At 38.3% G+C, this 16,344-nt stretch overlaps 2 protein-coding genes across 2 annotated transcripts in view; one reads left to right on the top strand and one right to left on the bottom strand.

The window, feature by feature from the left end:
• Nucleotides 1–948, bottom strand: part of slc49a4 (solute carrier family 49 member 4) — a 56,787-nt gene extending 55,839 nt beyond the window's left edge. Inside the window, exon 1 of the mRNA XM_059342413.1 lies at nt 532–948. Coding sequence (XP_059198396.1) covers nt 532–826 — 295 coding nt within the window. The 5' untranslated portion in view covers nt 827–948. The remainder of the gene's footprint in view (nt 1–531) is intronic.
• hspbap1 (hspb associated protein 1) lies at nt 726–16,015 on the top strand. The gene is made up of 8 exons (XM_059342412.1): nt 726–1,191; nt 2,011–2,212; nt 3,767–3,951; nt 5,869–6,005; nt 8,261–8,432; nt 11,792–11,875; nt 12,284–12,394; nt 14,746–16,015. Exons 2-8 carry the CDS (start codon nt 2,026–2,028, stop codon nt 15,322–15,324), a joined length of 1,455 nt encoding a protein of 484 aa, XP_059198395.1. The 5' UTR covers nt 726–1,191; nt 2,011–2,025; the 3' UTR covers nt 15,325–16,015.
• Nucleotides 16,016–16,344: the final 329 nt, after the last annotated feature.

Here is a 16,344-nt window from a genome sequence, read left to right as displayed (position 1 = left end):
GATTATAAGTAAAAATAATATAATAATATTTTTGGATGTCTTATATACAAAAAAAATAGTGACGTAAAAAGTACAATAATTCCCTGGCAGGAAGTTTCATGGAAACAAAAGTTCTTTAAATTGTTACTTATGTACATTCCTAGTAGATGAAACAAATTAAATTAGTTAGCCTACAAAGCATCGCTGATAACATCTACTGAAATGTGTGAGCCTATCTAAGTATAGGTTAAGGGTCACATTAAAATGTATTATGTGGCAGGAAGGAAACAGATATCTCACTGTAATAAGGTTAAATGGTTATAATTTCAACAAACAGTGGGCCTACCCTCTAACCTTACTGATAAGATATGACTATCAAATGTCAGGTGTCAAGTGTCAACATCAAACTTTTGAATGATTTAGTCATTAGATATAAACATGTCATGTGTTAACTTGACCTAACTGAGATGAATAACCTCCCTGTATAGGAGTAGATTAGAGAACGCCACAATGTTATGATAGGACACAGTGTACCAAATAAGCAAAGCTCACCTTTTTTATCCATTAACCACATAAAAAACAGCCAGGGGATGAAACCCACCGGGCCCCACAGCACCAGAACCGCGATGTCGGACTTGGTGAAGCCGTAAGCGTGAGCGGCCGAGTTCTGGATGGGACCCCAGAAGTTCCACACCATCCCCTGCATGAGTCCCAGCAGGGAGAACAGGGTCAGAACCAGCCATCTTCTCCCGTACACCCTGCTGTTTACTGGCGGACTGTTGCTCTCCGCTTGAGAGGGGACAAGAAGCGGCTCCCTTTCGGCCTCGGTGCTCGAACCGGCACCCATAGTATCTCCCTTGTTTGTCAGTTCAGTTAAAAATCCCGGTTTAACGGCTGTGTAGTAACGGGAAATGGACGTCTTGCCGGGCTTCTCTCGATCACACAAACAAAAACAGCCGTTTGCTTCTGTTTCTGTCACTGAAATTTACTGCGCATGCCCGAGCGGAAATAGTTTGTAGTTGGAAACTGCTGTCATTGGGCCGCCATTTTGGCTCGTCTGCTGCGTTAGCTTGGGCGGAGCTGTTGCAGCGACCGCAGAACCGAAATGGAGTAGATTCATAGTCAGGCGTTGCATATGTAAAAAGAAACAGTTCACTGTCATGTGAGGTTTGTTTACTTCCGGCCGAACCTCAACTGCACGTGTAGTGAAAGGTGAGTTGTTTTGTCCAGACAACACTATCTTTCCACGAAGCTAACTGACGTTAGCTTTCCTAGGATATTAGCTAATTTGATAGTGGAGTCGAAGCAAGTTCCTTAGGTATGAAAACGTTCGCAACCATAGCCCTAAGCTATTAGCATCACTCATAAAACAGTCTTCAGTGCTGCTGGTTTGACAGTTAAAAGTTGTGAAAAGTGAAAAGTTAATTTTGTCCTATAAACTAGCGTTAGGTTTTATACTCAAAACTACATAACTGTTAGTTTAATCATGTTGCCTATTCTGTGACGTAAAGCTGATTAACTAGATGTAGCATTAATGACAAAAGAAGTACAGTGAGGAACTAGTTCGTTTTGGTGGTAATTCTCAGAAATGTAAAAGTACAGTACATTTTTCTTTTTTGTAGGGCAACTCAACTTTAGTGACATTGATTAACTTTAGGTCCCTTATCTTGTCAGGTGGGTTAACATTTGTCCGAAGTTCCGTTTCTTTTTTATACTATAGGTAGTACAACATACAGGGAAATAAGGAAGCTCCCCAAATTCCCCATAGCTTTGGGTGATATCCCTTTCAGTGATAGCACAATTTCTGAAATGATAGAGCACTAGTAACAGCAGTAAAAAGACATAAACAAATCTTTTTTCAGTATGCATAAAGATCTAACTTTATACTACAGACTATGCGACATGCCTTATCTAATAAACACTAGTATACAAATTGTGAATGACTAGTAATGTAACACTTTCACTTAAATAGCAGTTATTTTATATCAGCTAATGTGTATCTATGTTCTCTGTGTTGCAACCCACTATCAGCGTGTACTGCAGGTCATGGCTGCCCCAAAACCCTTCAGCCCAGAGCAGACCCAGAGGATTCTGGATCATCTGCGGCAGCCTGCAGTCTTCATGAACATGACCAGTGGCTGGCCTGTTCTCCGCTGGACTGCTGAGCACCTCTCTGGCTGCCTTGGTGACAAACTCATCCAATTCAGACTTGGCAGAAAAGAGGAGACAGACAGTAAGAACAGAAGATGGATCCAGAGAAATCAGGGCTGAAATATAGTGTAATTATTCATGCATTAAGCATGCAGACTAAAAAACATATTTATGTGATCCAAAAAGATCCTATTCAGCCTACTGTGAAATGAGAGCAATTTTAGAATAAGAAAAATCACACAGGTTCAAATACTTTGTTGAGTTAAGACTCACTATATATATATATATATATATATATATATATATATATATATATATATTCCACCCCTGCAGCTTTGTTTTGTTTTTTGCTGTTTTCTAGTGTCCTAGAGTAGTTTTGAAGTAAGTACACTGGTTCCAAAACTAGGGGGCAGGGGAATAAGTGATTTGCATATTCAAAGTTAAATGGTATGATCACATTGTTAAAATGACCTACAGTATAAACTGATATGCAAATGTTGTGAATAGACACTCATGGACATCCTCATGTTTTCAGCTGAATAATGGCACTGCTGAATAACTGCTACAGGTTTGTTAGTCAAAACATAGGCATTATGGTTAGCTCCCATCAGCTACTACCAGTAGTAGGCCTGTGTTTGAGGATGCACCTGCCCAGACAGTGACCAGGGTTGGATTTTTTATATAAAAGCTATAAGGTGGGCGGTTGGGGTGGTAGGAGGGGCCTTATAAATGTCTGAAGGGGTACGGGACGTTTAGGAAACACTACATTAGTACATAGTACATTAAATGTTTCCTCCAAAAAAACATTATTGAGGAGTCAGGTGTTCTTAATCCAAACTTTCCACTCCATTCTTTGACATTAATCCCAAATGGTCTTGCCATACCATTTACCTATTAGCAAGCACATTTCCATTCATAACTTCCTGCATAAGTGATCATCCATCAATTTCATTATGGTCAATTGATAAGATTTTCTGGTTTTGTGTTGTTCCTATGCACATTGATCACAGTTTAGAGAGATATGAGACTTCTCTTTTCATCAAGCACATAATAATTGCTTGATGGCTTGTGTAGTTCATCCTCTGACATGTGATCATTAACATATTAGACTGTAGTTAGCAGGACCTGATGAAGTATGGGAGTCCGTTTAATGATCTGATTCAAAATGTCACATAAGTGAGGGGGGGGGTGGCGAAAAGAGGGTTTTCATCTTTGAGCATCTGGTGTATTTTGGCATCCATGTGGCTCTAAAACGCCTACAGTAATGATGTGATAAATAACAGAGAGCGTGTCCTCTGATAAAAGCTGGCTAATTAGATTTCTAAATCATCTTTTTCAGCTGCAACAGCTGACAGGAGGGCATTGCTCATGAAGGATTATAAACGCCATCACTCAACCATAGACACACTTTGTTTACTAAAACAAACGCAAGAGTAAATTGCTACAAGTATGATTTATTTTTCTCATAAAAGTGGGTAAAATAAAATTTCATGCCTCTGTGATGATGCATTGTGCTGTGATTCTGTTTTATGAATTGCATTTCTTTTAGAGTAGAACAGTTGAATTGTTTTACAGAAACTTTATCACAATTTTCCAGTGATTACTCTTTTTCTTGTACTTTTTCTTTCTCTCACAGCACCTCTGTTTGAAACCCAGTGTTCCTATGTGGAGGCCAAAGTGGAACACTTTCTCAGCTGGACCCGAGACCAGGCTGGAGCAGATGTAGGACCTTTCAGTGAATACCCCAACTCAGAGTATTGGGCCTATGCTGATTACAAATACATTGCTGTATTGTTTCAAGATCAACCTTCCATGTTTGAGGTAATCATCCTCCTGTGTACATGCATGTCAGTTTTATAACTAAACCTCCTCAAAAAAGCCAACAGACATGGCTAAACAACAGTCGATCTAGATATATGTTAGTAAATTACCAGCTCAGACGTTGAATTAAATTGCAACGATAAGGATTTTGGTGGGGATGTAATGATGGAAACATTTCAGCAGCCCTTCATGAAGTGTTAATGTTCATCAGACAGATTCAGGTCAGGCCAACCTTTTTCTACCCCACCAGTCATAATATTATGTTTAAAGTAATTCTGTCAGGATCAGTAGTCAGATGAAAGTTGAGATGAAAGCTCACCAAACTGAATTTTGGGGCTTTGATAAAGAAAGTTTGACTACACAGGTCAACTGGCTGAATGTGTAGAACGTTTTTGATAACATAAAGGCGTTTGAATATTGGAGCAGCACGTACAAAGTTTGTTTTTACGTCCCTGATTGGGTCTAGGGATGAGGGAGTAACCACTGATGTAAAAAAAAAAAAAAGCCCTGTGCAGGCCAGTCAAGGTCTCCCAAACCAAACTGTGAAAAGCAACTTCTAAATTTCTTTATGGATCTGACTCATGCAGGCATTTCTATATCCAACGGGAGAGAGCCTTCCCCAAAGACCTTGAAAAAGTTGTATGTATTAACCTTTCAGTGAGAGCATGTTTTATATATTAATTATCACCCAGCTACTGTATGTTGCCAAATTAAAACAAATGAAAGGGAAGCCGGGTTCATTTAAAAGCCTGTTCTTTGCAGTGTTTCCATTATATGAATGTGTCCTTATATGTCAGCATGTTCATTATTTTTGTACTCCGAATTCACAAACATATTTATATTCTGCTGCTTCTGGGAGTCTGTTTCACATAGGTGGAGCTCTTCATATATAACTTGTATTCATACATGATACAAAAGTAATTCACGCACAGTCTAAGCAGACAAAGTAAAGAATTATAAGAAAGATTAATACCAAATTCTTCTTAAGAAGATAATGAACACATTTAGGAGGTGTTCTTTTTAAATGTTAAAACTATTATTCACATGCTTTTACCTACTAATGTAGTTGACAAAGCTTCAGCTTATCAACAAATTAAACATTCAATGGAAAAATAACAAACAAACTGAAAGAACCAAAATGCTTCTTTGTAGTCTCATTTTTTTTCCAAAATGCTAATTTATATTCTTCCATTTTTTTCCCTTGTTATGACATTTTCAATTAATATGTTAAGCTTTCGCCCATAACGATTTAATATTACTTGCTATTCTTGTCCTCCAGTAGGTAAAGACATAAAAGTTCCATTCTTTCTCAAGCCACTGCCACACATTCATTTCATTTTTATCTCGGTGATAAATTTTTATTGCGCATGCACCTGCAATTATTACCAGCTGACATTCATGCCTTTGAGACAAGCAGACATGGGCTTTTTATAGGATAAATGGTGCTGAGAGAAAGGCTGCCTGACGGCTAGATTGACCAGTCTGTCATTTACAGCTGCCTGCATGTATGGTAATGACTTCATTATTCAGGATGCCGTCGTGATTGTTACACCTTTGTGCTCTGACAGGACATGATTGACAGAGCAGTTTTCCTTGAAAGATGACAAATACAGTGGCTTGGTTTCTCTACACTGAGACCTGCGTTGGTCACCTATAATAGGGCCTGTCAAAGCAGCTGATGAGGTGGGGGTACATCGCTGAGCTTATAGCACAGCTGTCACAGTTGTGAAAATGTGAGTCTTTGCTCCATATCATGTCATTATCGAGGACAAAAGGAGCTTAGACTTGTAATTTAAAAGTCAGACTTCTATTTATATTACATTATTTTTGGATTGATAATTGTCTTCTGCATGTGTGTGTGTGTGTGTGTGTGTGTCTGTGTGTCTGTGTGTCTGTGTGTGTGTGTGTGTGTTGCAGGATGTGATGTGGTCTGAGTTTGGTTTTGAGGGACGTAACGGGAGAGAGAGCACCTTATGGATCGGCACAGAGGGGGCCAACACACCGTGCCATCTGGACTCTTACGGCTGTAACCTGGTGCTGCAGGTACAAGGACGGTAAGAAGGATCATGGCATGTGTTTACAAATTTAATTGCACCAAATTAACCAAATTATAAATCAGTTATTCAGTTTCTCCAACATCTTACAAATAAGAAAGATTTCTTGACAAACATGATAATGGGCGAAAAGAAAATATCGCTTCTTACAGCTGTTTTTGCAGTATTTGACCTCTGCACTGTAATTATAAAATAACCTAAGGAAGCAATTACTATTTCTTATTTTTCATACTACATTTCTCTATACTTGCATTAAACAAAATAAATGTCACTACATTGGTTAAATATTGTTTTGTTTTTCTCTGGGCTTTTACATCTTCAGGCTACTTTTGGTATTCTTGTGTTAATTATTAAAATGATAATGCATTTTTTTAAATGGGTGCCGTCAAAGCACTAAAAACAAACAGCAAAAATATCATAGAATTCACAGAAGCAGCAATGCATCAAACATCATAGAATTAAACAATATTATGAAAAAATAAGTTACCAAAACTAGATCTGCCTGGGCTCTGAGGAGAAGCAGACATCGACAAGGCTGAAAAGAGGGTTTGCTATTTTAAACGTAGGTATTTTGTATAAATATCTTAATGCAAGTCACAGCTATTCAGTTGGAAAAAAATGGATTGATTTTAATAACTTTAATGTAACTTATTATCCATGAAAATGAAAGAACCGGATCAGGACATGTTGTCGGCAGATACTCAATATTAAATGACTTCAATTTTCAATAAAGCATCAGTCATTTTCCTGCCTTATAGATTTGTGAGTATTGCTTTAACTCACAACAAATGATTGAATTAAATGCAGCAAAAATCCAAACTAAGGTATAAATAGTAGTGCCCTTGGAACTTGTAATATGGTAAAATAATCAGTTACAAAAGTTTTGTAACAATAGTCAGACTACTGGAGAGTGTTTTAACATGTTTTTATGAGGATGTTTTTCAAAACAGTACATTGATTTTCTATTTGGGCAACAGAAAAAAACTAAAGAGAGAGACACCGACTGAAAGGTATAAAATAAAAAGTGAGATTGCCCTGTGGTTCCTGTGGTAATGGGTTCATGTGTTTAATAGAGAGGAGTTGTAACTGAGCATAAAGAAAGTTCAGGATACCGTAGATGTATTTCATCACACAAGTGCTGTAGAAAGTTTTCTGCCTGTTAACCACAGAGCTCCTCCACAACAGCAAATGTGCAGAGTGCTGTACCTGTACTGGTGCCTCTCACACAGAGCGTGATCTGTCCTCTACCCTCTGAGAGAGAGTTAATTTGTCGCAAAGCTCACCAGAGCGGGGGGGAATAGAGACGGAGGGTGAGGCGCTAAATGGGGCACTGTGAGTCAAGAAACTGAAAGGAAGGGTCTTTTTTTGTATCTTATCTCATTCTACTGTTCTCTCACAGAGAGCAACAGTTTATCTCACTCTTTGTAATTGGGTCCCAGACTCTTTTATTTGGTATTGATCTCAGATGGAATGAAATTCAGCCCACACTGCTCTTTGACACCGCTGATCCATGAAAATATAACAGTGCTGATTGATATGACGGCTTCTGTAACAGTGGTGGGTCAAAAATATGATTAAAGGAGAATCAAGATACATTCTTCTCAGCTTTTAAACCATTATTAATAAGCATCTGTGACTATGTACATGATGAACAGTATAATGCTTTTTGTATTTAATGTATGTACTTTTCACCCTCCTGGGGAAAAAAGATGAAAGTTATCTCTCAACTATAGCTCTGTACAATGCATTCGATTTCAAGTTTTGAAATGTATGTTTATTATGCATATTTAATGTAAAGATTTTACATTTATCAATTTGCAGTTGGGCCCCATCAGTGTTTTGATATCACAGAATAAAAAATAAAATAAAAAAAATGATTCCTCTTATGGAAAAATACAGTTTGAATTTTTAAAACATCCTAACAAGGTGCAACATTTTTTTTTATTATCCACTTTTATCCCTTTATTAGCTACCAATTGACCAGTGAGCAATATTGTAAAATCAATAAAATGATTTTACTTCATACTGAGAACATTTTCTTTGCTCATTCACACATTTTGTGTTGTAGTTTGGGTGAAAATAAGTCACTTCTGTGTCCATCTCAGTCCATAAATCGTTTTACTATGCTTTTTATTTACTATGCTTTCAAATGCAATAAAAGTTTTAAGTTACAGTTGATCTGAATTTATTTCTAACAGCAGTCTTTTCCTTTTGGTCTGAACTTGTATTTAAATGTGATTGTTTCTTTTGTACAGGAAGCGCTGGCACCTCTTCCCTCCAGAGGACACTGTGAACCTGTACCCAACCAGGATCCCCTATGAGGAGTCCAGTGTCTTCAGCCAGGTGGATGTTCTGCGCCCAGACCTGACGAGATTCCCTGCGTTTCATGCAGCCAGGGCCCATGTTGTCACTCTGCAGCCAGGCCAGGTCAGGATCCTCTCCAATATTTTACAATACAGAAATGTGATGCATCACAAAGATCACAATGTTGCCTAAATGTGATCAATAAAGGTAGTTCATTTTTTGCTCAGCATACATTGACTGCCAGAGGGTGAAATTAAACTTTCAGTGCAGAACTTTTGTCTCCCCCTCTGGCAGTCAGAGTAATTACACAAACACTGCTGATGCATGCTTATGGCATATGCCTGTCAATAGCTTCCTTTTTTTTGTACTTTAATCCTTGCTCTGAAGGCCGAGTTTCTTTTTATCTGAAGCATCCACTCCAAAAACCTTTCTTGGACCCTTCTTTGGATTTTCCGCTATACTCCTAGCAAACCTTTCCAGGCATTGATAGGTTTGATCAGCACTGTGTGAACTAATTTAGCAGAGGCTTGAATTCAACAGAAGTTCACTTTATAAGTAAAGGGGAAAGATTTACAGCTTATTGTTTCTGTTTAACAACAAGGCAGTATCTGTAATAGTTATCTATTTATTACTGACTTTTAACTACAAAAATAGAACTGTAATGGGTGTCAGGTGGCATAATCAGAAAACCATTTGGTCATTGCTCATGTCTACATTTCATCTGGCAGTAGCTGAAAACAAGCCTGGGAATTAATAGGAAAAAATAATAATGCTACTTTTAATTGCTTCTCAAAATTATGGTCCAAATTCAGAAGTTTGGCAAAAAAAATCTAAAACTTAAAATAACTGTGTCAGTCCAAAAGTGCAGTGCTACAGAATGTATGTGTCCTGTAACTTTAATAGAATCATCACTTCTCTGTATTAACCAAGGTTGTTAGTGGAAAAAAAACAACTTTGTGCAACAGCAAAAGTCAAGTCTTGACAAATGTGTGTCTCCCTATAACCTTCGCTATGAAAATGAACTTCTTCATATTCACCAAGGTTATTAGTTATGATCCAAGATATTTGCAAAATTAAGTATTTGATGGTACGACATTTTGTGTTACACATTTTGTGAAACAGTTGAAATACAGTCTAGATAAATGTGTGTGGGCCAATGACTTTTGCTAGGAAATTATGAACTTCTCCATATTCACCAAGGTTGTTAGTTAGCTATTATCTGAAATATCTGCATAGTTTAACACTTGGTGATAAGATTTCCTCTGTGCAAAATACAGTCTGAAGAATGTGTGTGTCCCTGTAACTTTTAATAAGAAAATAGTCAGTTCTCTGTAGTGGATGCTTAGAGTTAGTGCACAGGGATTTTTTTTGTTGTGTTAAATGTTTGACTCTCTCTGTGGTAGTTTTGCTGTACATTGTTCTGTTTCAGTGCCAGAGGAGAGAAGTTTCAACAGGTTGTGTCCATGATGTGAAGGTCTGCAATGATGTTAGCTTATAAAACTTTTATTGCAGATTAATTCTACTGGGAGTTTTTCGCAATATCTTCTTGCCTCAAGCTGATATTTAAAAAATGTCCTTACCAAGGGAAATGCTCCTGGATCCCTCTTATAGAGTTTGGTTTGCATCTCTGTCACCATTTTCATCCCTGATAAGTCTGCAACCCTGTAAATCAACAACAATTACAGAATTTAAAAAAATGAATTTCTCCAAGGGGACAAATAAAGTCCATTATTATTGATGTTATGCAACACTGTAGCGCTACATTTATGTGATGAACTGCTTGTGACACAGAAGCAATAACCATAAAATATAGCTTTATTGGTCCTTAAGCACTGAACATGTAAAAGTAGACTCAACAGTGAGATTTATTTGTCATGGTGTCCTCCATAAAAGTGTGAAGCAAGGCAACGGTCGTGACTTGTGTCCCAATTAAAATGTGGCCTTCTCAGTTATAGTGAATCACCTTCAACAGGCTGGAGCTTTTATATTGAAAGTCTAAGGTTAAACTGTATTATAGTCAGCTGTGTCATCACTTTTAAAGTAACAGGGTAAAGTTTAGTAGATCAACTGACAGAGCACTCAAGTTCGCGTCATTTGTTCTATTCTGATAGCAGGTGAGTGCAGAGTCAGTAAAAGTTATGATTGAAGTTTTTGTGCAATCAGAAGAGGGTTGTAGCGGCGCCCTTTTTTTATATTATTTTTTTTAGAAATGTCAGCTAAGTAGTTTTCAGCTCTGAATTACTGCAAAACTTTGTGTATTTGCTCCACTTTGCCTTGTTTCAGATTCCAGCTGCATTGTTTTGTTCTTTAAGAGTCAAAAAGGTGACAAAGCAATTAGCGATCTGTCTCTTTTCACTATCTGCTCCTGCCTGAGCTCCTGGAGCGCACTGAACACCCTCCTATCAGCAATACCGAAGCCCGCTGTCAGGTAACTCTGAAGGCTGGGAAAGCAGTATGCAGGTCAGGGTCACGGCTGATGCTTCAGCATCTGCTTATTCTACCTAATGGGAAATTATCACAGAGTGAAATGCCCAAACTTTTTAATTTCCTAGTATATTCAGCTGTTGTCCTATTACAGCTCCATTAAGGTAATTTTGATGTTAATAAAATACTATTATGGAAACGCTGAAATAGACTTTGAGTGAAATGCCCTAAAGATGATGTGTCACGAGTAACAAGTTTAAATAAAGAAGAATAGTCATAGGCTATATGTTTCTTTGCCTTAAGGAAGTAGAGGAGTTTGAGCATGATGTTTTTGAGATGACTTTGTCAAGCAAACTGCAACCATACACATTTTTCATTGAAAGCTGTGTTTAAGAGGGTAAAAGGCAGCATTTGATTTGTATCAGTATCTACAGATACTTAAAGTTGCAGTATTAAACCTGCAGTAGTGGTATTACGCCATACATGTAATCACATTACTTTAAGCTGGTCCTTTAATCACACAATAACACATTTTGATGAATGGAAGACAGCTCGTGACCTTCGTCTTGAATCAAGGCTCCTTGATTCAGTCAGTGACCTTGAACTCTTCAAATCAGAGTTGTGGCAGGTTTTGTCTTGGCATTTACATTCAGTGAAAAGCTGGTGGACTTTTGTTTCTTAGATTATTTTCACCTAACACTTGAAAATACTTAGGATGTTGACACACAATGGATCATTGTGGTATCTACAGCAATCTTCTACAAGATGACTCGACTTCTGCAAATCAAATCTAAAGGACGGATCATTCCTCTTGTCTTGTCAGACTGCAGCCCATGAATGAATCAGTGCTGCTGAGGAGGCAGCGAATCAATAAGGTTCATTTTAATAGAGTCACTGTATGAATGGATGAATCACTAACAGTCTGTGGGGGGGAAAAGGTGTATGCTGCCATCTAGTGGGTGATAGGTGCATGGGTCATGTATTCCCTCACAATGGTTTTGAGACAAATAGAAGTGATCCATTTAAGCTTCTGCTGACTTTTTACCTTTTCTTCTCAGGTGCTTTATGTTCCCAGACACTGGTGGCACTATGTGGAGTCATTGGATCCCATCACTGTCAGCATCAACTCCTGGATCGAACTGGTAAGCATGTCTCTTCCTCGTCCTGAACTATTCAGCTCAAACCCTGAAATAATGACAAAATGTTGCATGATTTTCAACAAAACTTGAGATACATTTGCCCTGAAGAGTTTCTGCTCAGGTTGTGTAGACGAAGGCCTCTCTCAGCTTTGAGTAATGAACTGGTCTGACAGTAAAAGATTCCGTGTCATTATGATGAGTGTGTGTGCACAAGGAGGAGTGTGTGCTGCATGAAAAGATCCCCACAGCCAGACAAATGTTTATTCAAAGAGCGGGTTCCTCCGCCGCTTTCCCCTGCAAGGTCACAGACACAACACACTGTGCCTGCAGACTGTGTCCTTATCATTCAGTGTAATTATCTTGATGTGCAGCACTCATTCTTACTTTGCTTGGCTTTCTGTTGCTGCGCAGGAGGTGGATGACGTGGCAAGAGTTGGAGAAGCTGTGACCAAGGCTGTCGTCTGTGCACTTAAAACCACACCAAGTGATGACAACACTGACGACTGGCTCAATCCCACTGAGGTAGAATATTAATACAGTTACATTCATTACTCACTTAAACCAATAGTTCTCTGATTTAAACCCCTTGCTTGTATTGATCCAGCCACACAAAAAAAGGAAAAGGCTAAATCACAAATTGTAGTCTTTTTAAAAGATTTACAGGTTCTTGTTTCGGTTTAACGACAAGGCAGTAACTGTATTTTTTTTTAAATTCGTTACTCACTTTTTACTACACAAAGAGTTTTATCAAGAGGACTGTAATGTGTGTCAGGTGGCAAAATCAGAAAACAAATTTTGTCATAGTTCATGTCAACCATTTCTGGCAGTACCTTAAAAAAGGGCCAGGGGATTGATAAAAATAATAATAATTAGGGCCACAGGGCAATCGCAACGAGCACTGACTCCTCCAGATACACATGTTTCTCACACACACACATTGAGGTTAAAGGGCATAGGTTGCTGTATAAATAAATACTTGAAAAGGAATGCTTGTTGTAGGTGTGCTCCTTGTATATAATATAGTATCATAACATAACTAGTATTAATTGTTTGAAATCTCTGAAGAATCTCATCATAGTGTACACACACGGGCAGTAGCCCCCGTGGCCCTCTCAGAATTTCCCCAGAGGAAATTTTCTAGTTACGATTATAATCCTGATGCTTCTCAAAATACTGGTCCAAATGAAGACGTTTGCCCCAAAAAAAAAAAATAAAATAAAAAAAAAAAGTTAAAATAAAACATAACTTTAATGCTTTTACATGCGATTTTGCATGCATCTGCTATACCTCCATGTATATTAATATCCTTATTAATAGGTTGATATTAATTTTTAATGCACCACAAGATGGCATTTAACTCTCAGCTTGTGACCATCACATGTACACAACTTTTTTTATTGCATCATGGTGTATTTTGAGTCTTTTATCTAGGTTATAAACACTTGAGCTTACTGAGACAGAATTTATGGCAATAAATCATTGTGTGTACACCCTCATTTATTTTGCTTTTTGATGGCACCTCTAACTTTTTGGTCTGGTATAAGAATGTGTGCAACATCATAAGTTGTTGAGCTTTAACCTCCACAAACTTGATGAGTCTCTGGTCTGCGTATGATGGATTACTAACCACTGTACCTCCCACACTTTTTTTCTTTCTCTGTGTATGAGTTGGCAAAGCCAGACTGCTTCTGCTGCTCAGACAGTATGTATGTATCCCACCTACAGGAGGGCATTCAGTGTTTAGTCACAATATGAGCCACTGTATAAAAACACAGCTGTTCGTGTGAGACTAGAGCTCCAGGGAGGCTTCCTGTAACTACAAAGAAAAGGAGAGAGACTGAACAGTGTTTTACAAGCATTTTTTTGTCTTTTGGCAAGCCAGACAGCTGACATATAATACACTGCTATTATGGTGTTAATACACCAGCTTTCATTGGGGGCAATATAAATCTGAACATTATATAGAGTTATACCGTTTAAAGTATTCTTTCTAAGACGATATATACGAGTTGTAATGGGGGTTCTGCAATGCCAATTCAGTGTATTTTATCTCTGTCATCTCAGAGACATTAATAAATGATTAAAAAGTACAATAAACAAGGTTGCTTGTTTAAATATAAAAAAAAAAAAAAAAAAAAAAATTTTTAAAAGTACAAAGGTTTTCCCAAAAATGTAGCTGCTATGCAAGGCATGAATTTCTGGCAGAAGTACTGTCACAGAACCAAAGCAATATATTGCAGTAAAACATATTTTAGTTTCCTTAATAAAGTAATATATCTTTAAGTTCATGTAGTGGGAACTACAGCTGTTATCTACATTATCTCCAAAGGAACCAGACCCCTTTGATTAAAACATTAATTTTACCGAGCAGAACACGGAGTTGCCGGTTAACGGCTGCCTCGATCAGTGAGTTTGTTTGTGTTATTTTGTGACCTTCTGTGTTTTAAAGGTTTAGTTCAGATTCACCAAAGTCACACAAAAACACAGACAAGCTAACTGATGGAGGCAGTGGCAGAGCAGCAACTCATGTGTTCTTGAAGGTAAAATTATCATTATTGTCAAAGGGCTTTGTGGCTTTGTGGCCAAGCATAGATAACAGCTCACAGTTCTGGTCAGAAAGGGCTGTTTGCATTTAACATTTTTATAAAAGTTTGCTTCAAAGTCAAAACCAACCAAACAAACAAAGCTTGTCACAGTAAACATCTGCTTCATTATGTTGCAGCAGTTTCTCAACTCTTCATCTCCACAGCTATAGTGATATATCAAATGCATTTCATTTCATTTAAATGTAAAAGTAACCCTCTAGCTGTGGACTTTTAGCTGGCAGCTGGTGTTGGGGGAGCTATCACATAGTTTGTGTTGTGTTTCTGCAGGAAGGAGTAGCACCCCATAATGAGAACATGCAGTGTTTGAACCTGGCAGTGAGAGCTTGTGCTCAGAGACACAGAGGCTTCAGCCACAGCGAGTTGACCCAGGACCCAAGACACACCTGTCCAGTCAAGCGGGACTCCAGAGGACAAATAAAGAAAAACACAGATTTGGTCAGGGATTCTGCTGTGCCCTTCCGTATTCCCTTTGGTTCACATCTCATCCCTGTATGCTGTCAGCAAGAGCACTCCCCAGAAACCACAAAAGATGTGGAGGTCAAATCTTCCAGGAACTGTGACGTCAAATCTCAAGAGGACTGCACTGACGGCTCAGATGCAGCTCCGAGAACCAGGGAACATCAGGGACAGCATGAATGTAGCGATGGTTTAACTCAATATAGATCACGTGACTGTGCAGATGGGACATTAGAGCACTCTTCAGGGGATTATGAGAAACCAATACACACAACAATAACCACTAATGACCTGTTAGACTGCCTGGTACATCCTGATATCATCACCCGAGTCACTGAGCTTTTACTGGAGAGGCACACAGGAAGTCACAAAACAACTACACCATCCTAGCTTTCATACTCGCCAGCTGCAAACAACCGATAATAAGCCCAGGGAGGAAAACAGTCTTTAGTTTAAGCTTTTCTACTATGTTTGTCTCACTGGAGTTCACAGTGATAAAGAGCTGTGAAAAAGGCTAAAGATCTTTAGCTGCAGAAATCCATCCTCCAAGGTACCGGTAATGCTCTGGTGTCAGTACGAAGTGAGATGACAGATGATTTTCTTCTCTCATCTGTCAAGTTCCCCTGAGATTAACCCCCGGATGTGAGAAGTCACAACCAAAACAAATCGCAATGCGATGAGTGACGCAATCAGGCAGCTCTAACATTTCCCTGTAATGTTGTCCCGCACATACTAATCCTGTTTAGTTCCTCCGGAGTAAGAAAAATGGCCACTTAAATCAATTTAGTATGCTTATAAGGCACATAATTCAACATTATAATCCTGAGATGTGAACATTTGTTTTGGGCATAATGTTTTCCTGTCATTTACTAATGAAAATTGTCATTGAACAAACCACAGCAGGCTGATCGTAATGGTTTGGTGATTGATGGAAGCCTTGTAAGGACCGATGGATGAAATGGGTCTGTTGGAACCAGTCTGCCGCCACAGGTCACAGATGTCCGACAGAAAGCAAGGTCGCACATGTACAACAACAATAAATGTTATTTTTTGTAAAATGTTGTGTCGTTGTTCCGCACTTTGTTTTCCATAGAAGTTTTTTTTCTTGTGGCACAAAGTTGTCTTATAAAAAATCATAACAATGCACATTTTAATCTTTGAAATTTCAAACAGCACAAAACAGTCATATTTCTATTTACAGACCATTACAGGGAGCAGCATGATTTGCACTTTCCCAGAGTAAAAAAAAATGTCATCAAGTATTTAGTGACTTAAAAGGACCACATTGTTGGTTTTACATGTTTTAGCATGTGGAATACTTATTCATAATATTGCATGACTATTTCTTGAAGTCTTGTGAAAGGTATCTTCTATAGGCTTGCTAGTAACTCGGATCAATTTAAGGGGGCA

This window comes from Centropristis striata, chromosome 10, assembly GCF_030273125.1.
Source record: "Centropristis striata isolate RG_2023a ecotype Rhode Island chromosome 10, C.striata_1.0, whole genome shotgun sequence".
NCBI lineage: Eukaryota > Metazoa > Chordata > Actinopteri > Perciformes > Serranidae > Centropristis > Centropristis striata.
This window is presented reverse-complemented; position numbering and strand designations above follow the sequence as displayed.